The sequence below is a fragment of the Galeopterus variegatus genome, unplaced genomic scaffold (assembly GCF_000696425.1).
Source record: "Galeopterus variegatus unplaced genomic scaffold, G_variegatus-3.0.2 Scaffold373, whole genome shotgun sequence".
Classification (NCBI taxonomy): domain Eukaryota; kingdom Metazoa; phylum Chordata; class Mammalia; order Dermoptera; family Cynocephalidae; genus Galeopterus; species Galeopterus variegatus.
In genome coordinates this window covers 380,952-388,293 of record NW_007726484.1, presented here as the reverse complement: position 1 = coordinate 388,293, position 7,342 = coordinate 380,952, and the positions used below count along the sequence as shown (strand labels likewise).

The 7,342-nt window shown below is 38.5% G+C and overlaps 1 protein-coding gene across 2 annotated transcripts in view; it reads left to right on the top strand.

Moving 5' to 3' along the window:
• Window positions 1-7,342, top strand: part of DENND5B (DENN/MADD domain containing 5B) — a 201,033-nt gene that overhangs the window by 140,325 nt on the left and 53,366 nt on the right. For both annotated transcript variants that reach the window (XM_008568093.1, XM_008568094.1), the window contains 2 exons: window positions 817-1,048; window positions 5,215-5,365. In XM_008568093.1, the coding sequence (XP_008566315.1) occupies window positions 817-1,048; window positions 5,215-5,365 (383 nt within the window). The remainder of the gene's footprint in view (window positions 1-816; window positions 1,049-5,214; window positions 5,366-7,342) is intronic.

Below are 7,342 nucleotides of genomic sequence, written 5' to 3'. Positions count from 1 at the left end.
TTTTTGTCTTTTTTTTATTTTTCGTATCCAGCAACGGATCGCAACCCTCAGTGTCGCGCCCGTACCGGACCGGGACTGGCAACGGGATCGCAACCCTCGGTGTTGCCCCCGCACCTCGCTCAGCCAGTGAGCGGGAACCGGTCTGTATGTGGGATCCGAACCCTCGGCGGGAGTGCCGCCGCGCTCCCAAGCAGCGCACTGTAGCAGTGCGCCACCGGGCCGGCCCCAGGAGTTTGATCTTAAGTTAACATCCATCCATCAGTCTCTAACAGATTTGGAGACTAGAAAAACATCCACTTGAAGAGCAACAAAAAGATTTCACCCCATAAGTACAAATTCCATGTTGTCATGTTTTTTAAAATTATCATATATTAGTGATAATATATATGTCATTATTGTATCAGTTAATCATCTCCCTGCCTTATGGCTTAGAGGTAGAGAGCAGAAATTACAGCTCACTGGAGAAAGAGATCAAAATTTAATGGTAAGTTAAGTGGATGATTGATAATCATATAGGAATTTATCCACCATCTTTCATTAATGATGCCCTCTTTTCTACATAATGGTCATGAGAACCAGAATATAAATCAGTTTCGAAAGGTAAGATCAATGCTAAAGACCTAAGTGAACTAAATTCCATGAATATAGAAGAAGGGAAAGAAGAGTAGATTTTTTAGGATTTTGAATTTCAAATGTCAGTTTTGTATGTTACAAGATTTAAAAAGAATGACCTTACCAACGGATAATTTTCAGATTTATCATGTAGTATTGAGATGATCTCTTTGCACTAATAATTTCCTAATTATCTCATTACAGGCTTCCTTTCTGTCTGACCAACCTGAGCCTTACCTGCCATTTCTTTCACGCTTCATTGAAACACAGATGTTTGCCACCTTTATTGATAATAAAATTATGTCTCAATGGGAAGAGAAAGATCCTTTGCTTCGGGTCTTTGACTCTCGAATTGAGAAGATAAGATTGTATAATGTAAGGGCACCCACCTTGCGGACATCTGTATATCAGAAATGCAGCACTTTAAAAGAAGCAGGTACATTTGCTATGCCTTTTAAAATTAAATTAAAACCCGTGATCATTTCTTTTTACATATTGTTGGCCTTATATACCACAAAATTAATTTTCAGTTTTAGACTTCATAGCTAATCCTGGTACTGGATCAAGAAATTTCTATAGTTTCCTGTTTGTCTGAGTCCCCATTCCTACTTGACACTCCTCTTCCCTTAGTCACAAGAGGAAAAGCAATAATAAATTGAGTGGAGTATAACTAGCAGGTTGCTATGATTTTTGTCTTGCTCTCTTTATTGCCTTAATGGAAAAAATGTTAATTTCTATCTTGCTACTTATGTTGCCTTTTTTACTTGTCACCTCTTTTCTCTTTATCCAAGAAAAGTATTAATTTAGTATGTCTGAGATGCTGCCTAATTTACATAACAAACAATATACTAAAACAATATATAAAGCAATATATTTGTTTTAGAGGTGCCTTTAATTATAATAGCTTCATTTATTAAAATTAAATTCTTGCATTCAAATTGGAGGTTCCCCCACTCTGTCACCAGTTTTTCCCTCAGCCAGAGAATAATGAGTCTTGGCCAGTCTTGTCTGGCAGTGCCAAATAGTCCACCAAATAAATAATCATATTAATAGACAACATTTACTGAGTACTTACTAAGTGCCAGTCATTGTACTAGGTTTTGTACGTGCATTTTTACATTTAATCTTAACAATGAGCATGTACAGGCACACTTGTTTTCTTTGTTTGATTACTGTACACATTTTACAGTTGAGAAAACTGAGAGGTTAAGTAACTTGCCTGCGGTTGCATAGCTAGTGGTTGGTAGAGCCATGGTGGGAACTCAGGTGTGACATACCATGCTGGCTGTTCCATTCGATAAAGAAATAAGTAAAATGTACCAGTTCATGCAATTTTATACATTTATGCCTGGTTCCTACCCCATTCTTTGCTAAATAAACAGATATCTGTCACCTGAGTGCCCCTTCCTTTTGTTTCTTTCCCTTCAAATGTAGGAACAATTTGAGAGCAATTTTTCCTCCAGAATAGAAGGAACGGGCAACAAATGTGGAGCTTCTTTGCTTTGCCTCTGTTGCCTGCTTGCCTTTCCCACTTTACTTAGATAGATCAAAGTCACAGGAGTGGTGATGCTGTGGCTTTAGCATATTTAAGGAAAGAGATGTGTAAATGATGTCCTTTATGTAGCAGTAGAGGTCTCTGAAACATCACCCTGTTGTATTCCGATATATAAGGGCAGATCTTTGTAGCCCCTTCAGAAAGTGGCAATTGCCTCTGTGTTTCTGGAAATTGAGGGAGTAGGATGAATGAAATTATCTATACTTGTTCAGAGAATATCATGACTTCCAGTGCTTTAATAGCCATGTGAATGAATAGTATAATGCCTTGTCGAGCACATTTCATTTCTCCCTTCCTGACAGAATTTTTAAAATGGAGCTAAGCACTGATTCCTTAATTTGTGTGCTTTCAGAAAGTCTTCCCAATTAAAATAGATTTTCTTTCAGCCTCTCAGAGAGTTTGGCTCTCTCACTTGTCATCACAGAAATTATATAATACTCTTCTGAAAATGTACCATTATAGATTTAACATATATGAAAATGAGATTAGGCTAAAGCAGTAGTCTTCTGGGAACTTAATTTATCCAAGACCTTTTTTAAAAAGAAAGAGGAGGCAGCTGACTATGACTGTGCCGACCCCTCATAAATGATGCAGTCATTTCTTTTATCGAGTAAAATTGTGCTCTCCCTACCCCTCATATAAACTACAGAGATTGGGATGTTGATGTTGGATTTTTATTGTGTATTTTTTTTTCTTTTGTTGTTGTGCTTTTGCATTTGTTTTGCCTCTAACCAAAAAGAATTTTGATTTGCAGGTGAACTGTTTAGACACAGGCTATCTGCTATTGATATTGTGGCACCAGAACCTCATGATTTCTATGCAGAAAGACAACAAGTTGATAGTAATATACAGTTTTCTTTCTCCTTACTAATCACAGTAAATGAATATTGGCACAAACCCTCGAAAATCTAACAATAGACCCTTGACCTCTCAAAGCAGGCATTTAATAGTTTCTGAATGTTCACTGGTAGTATAATCACTGAAAAGTAACTTTGTGTTATTCTCCCTGTGACAATTTTAAATATAAGCCCTAGAATAATTTATTGTGAGTCATGATTTTTGTTTTTACAAAACTTCCCAAGTAAAGGAGAGCAGCTCGATATCAGATAAATTCTCTGTCATTTTAAGTCCAACGGAAAAACTAAAGCTCCTTTCCTTTTTTTTCATTGTGTGAGGACAGAAGCTCTCATTGGCATAGATGGAATTTTGTAGTATTTCATGGAATATAAAATTGTCAGGGACTTCATAGAATTTCATGCCATGAATGTAGGCATTATTTTGCCTAAACTATCTGTTAATTATGTTTTACAAATATTAGGAAGCACAGAGAGTATTGATAGAGCTGTGGAGAGCCCGGGGACATCATTCAGTATTAAATATCATTTCACATTAAAACATGGCTTTCTTTTGCCTAGCATAGAGCATATGGACTGTGTTTCAAGAGAAGTTACAAGTTACACATTAAAAATATAATGAAATTCAAGATGGTTTTAGATAAATTTATATGGGTTATGAGGGAAAATTAGAGAAGTTTAAAGTGTATATCTAACTTTTTGAGGTTTTAAGTCATAGAGGGCAGTAGTAACTTCCATAAAGTATCCCCTAGTATTATCTTCAAACACAAACAACTGGCTTGGGTGAATCCATTTTATGATCTGACATAAAATGGCATTAAGCATAGTTCTTTTGAAAAGAGTATAGAATGTCATGGACAGACCCTCCTCTCCACCCCCAACTCCCCCCAAAAAGCTTTAGAATATGTATGGGAAATAACCAGAAGGACTCAATCTACTCATATTGAAAAGAGGCATAAACTGCTTCTAGGAAATATTTATAAAAGTACCTTTTTTTGTCTCTTAGGTCATAAGATTGGCAGCTCCCACAGTGTAGTCTGTTATCACCAACCAAAATTACTGCTTGTTCTCCCTTTTTAGTAATCTCTAGGCAAAGGATTGGAGGCCTAGTCTTGCTTCTCAAATACCATATTTTTTCTTGAAAATTCAGTTGATGAAAACATTTAAGGGGCCGGCCCGGTGGCGCACTGCTACAGTGCGCCGCTTGGGAGTGCGGCGGCGCTCCCGCCAAGGGTTCGGATCCCACATACAGACTGGCCGCTCACTGGCTGAGCGAGGTGCGGCCGCAACACCGAGGGTTGCGATCCCATTGCCGTTCCCGGTCCAGTACGGGCGCGACACTGAGGGTTGCGATCCGTTGCCGGTCATGAAAAAAGACAAAAAGGAAAAAAAAAAAAAAAAACATTTAAGACCAGGTTTGTTTTGTTTTTGTTTTTTACCAGAGAAATAGATCACTGTTTTTTGAGTCTTCGAAACATCCTCCAGCATCTCTAACTTTAAGTGGTTTCAACATAAAAATGTTGAGTAATTCCTGTCTTTTAACTTGGACCTGTTTTATTCTTCAAAAGGCCAGTTTCTTATCCTCTGGGACACTTTCTAAATGCCTGCTTATCTGAGTTTTCTCTGCGTTACACTCTTGATCTAATAAACACTCCTAATGACTCCTACTAATGAGAATGTGGCTGTTGCTAAAAGTGAGATAATAAGCTTCACTCAGTTCCTCCTTTTTTACAGATGGAGAACCATGAAAATTTAATGGATCTTTACACAAAGAAATAAAGTAATAAGGCTACCATGCTTGCGTTTTCCTTCCCTTTCCATTGTCTTTTCAGCTCAAGAAAAGTATTTTATTTGCCATCACTTTTCTTAGTATACTTAGAACCATATTTTAGTTAAGAATATTGAATTTCCCACTTCAGGGAAACTGTTTCAATACTAAATTATAGATATTTCAACCCTGCTGCCCTGCTTTTAACAAAAGCAAAAAATACCATGAAAATTAGTCATCCAATATTTAGTTAAAATTAACCTTTTTGTACTTAACATTATACTGATTTCTGAAGATCCTTTGTAAAAATCTATTCCAGAGTGTCAGAATGATTGAATTCTCTGTAGGTGCATGAGTGGAGGAAGCATTATTTTTGAAGGTTTAGCAATGAAATGTTTCTAATTTGTTATAAACTTAATTTGTAGCCCAATCAATTGAGCAGAGACTGATGAAAATGGATCATACTGCAATCCACCCACATCTACTTGATATGAAAATTGGTCAAGGCAAATATGAGCAAGGATTCTTTCCAAAGTTACAGTCGGATGTCTTGGCAACAGGACCAACCAATAACAAGTAAGCACATTCTTCACTTGAGTTGTTGGTTGAAGGAATGAATGAAGGGTGGGGTGCTCTGCAGGTTTAATAGGGCAAGCTAAACCATTAAAAATCTTATCTATCTGATAACTTCTTTTGAAGACCACATTAATCCATTTGAAATATGGGTTGACAGTCTGTGAGTACTTGACTTTTAATTCCATCGTATAAAAAATAATCCAAGACTAGTGATCTTTTTTTCTTTTTCAAGGAGAGTGCACTTGGGAATGCTGACTTTGTTTAAATATAATTCTAATGCTATCTAATGGAATTTAGAAAAGTTAATACTTTTACTATCTGTATTTGTTTCCTAGGGATACTGTCACAAAGTACCACAAACTTAGTAGCTTAAAACAACAGAAATTATTCTTTCACAGTTCTGGGAGCTAGAATTCCAAGTCAAGGTGTTGTCAGGGCCTCCAAGGCCTCCAGGGGATGATCCTTCCTTGTTTCTTCCAGCTTCTAGTTCCAGTAGCTCCTTGGCTTGTAGAAGCATAACTCCAGTCTCTGCCTTCATCTTCAAATGGCCATCTTCCCTCTGTGTATCTGTGTCCAAATTCCCTCTTCTTATAAAAACACAGGTCATATTGGATCGGGGGACACCTTAATGGCTTCATGTTAACTTGATTACATCTGCAAAGACCCTATTTCCAAATAAAGTCACATTCACAGGTACCCAGGATTAGGACTTTAACATGTCTTGTGGGGGGCACAATTCAGCCCATATGTTATCTTTGCACTTATTAAGGAGCAAGTGCAAAAAATTACAAAACAAACTAAAATAAAGATAAGCCCTATTATTCTTTATCACAGATGATTCCACTCAGAAAATATTTGAATATGGTTTGAATTCAAAACAGATATTCAAGTTTAGGGAAGTTCCTGATTTTAAGTGAATACGAGTGTTTTATTAGCAAGTTTGTAATAAAGTGATTTACAAGAAAGGAAGCAAAAGAGTATGACTGGGGAATATGGTAAGTTGGAAAGGGCAAGTTCTTTGAATTGGAAATCAGCAGTTCTAGAATTCAGTTTATTCTTAACCACTAACCAGCTTAGGAACCTTGGACAAGTTGGAATCACTTGCCTCTTTTCTTATCTGAAAATAGTCCAACTTTCCAAACATCTGTGATCTCCTTATTAAAGAGGCTCAGAGAAGGAAAGTGAAAAGGAGCCAGGCAGTGGCAAAGAAGTGTGATAGAAGACCGAAGTAAAAAGACTGGGCAGGGGCCGGCCCGGTGGCGCACTCAGTAGAGTGCAGTGCTTGGGACTGTGGTGGCGCTCCCGCCAAGGGTTCAGATCCCATATAGAGACCGGTCCGCTCACTGGTTGAGTGCGGTGCGGGCGCGACACCAAGGGTTGCGATCCTGTTGCCGGTCGCGGTACGGGCGCGACACTGAGGGTTGCGATCCCATTACCGGTCAGGAAAAAAAAAAAAAAAAAAAAAAGACTGGGCACATAAGTGGAAGTGACACTGAGCCACCTGAATTTTCGGAAGGCATGTAGAGAATTGGTGCAGGGAATAAAAAGAAGTGGAATTATGCCTTTGACTTAAATGGCCCAAATTAAATAAGTAACATGAAGGTTCTTGAAAGATGGCTTAAAAATGTGATGTTTCTTTTTTTTCTTTTTTTTTTTTTTTCCTTTTTTGGTGTCCGGCAACGGATCGCAACCCTCAGTGTCGCGCCCATACCGGACCGGAACCGGCAACGGGATCGCAACCCTCGGTGTTGCGTCCGCACCTCGCTCAGCCAGTGAGCGGGAACCGGTCTGTATGTGGGATCTGAACCCTCGGCGGGAGCGCCGCCACACTCCCAAGCGGCGCACTGTAGCAGTGCGCCACCAGGCCGGCCCAAAAATGTGATGTTTCTAACTTTCAGATGATCTGCTGCAGTACGTTGCAGAATTTTGTGTGCATACCTTTTATTTTCCAAGATGCTTGTCATGATTCTATTGGTC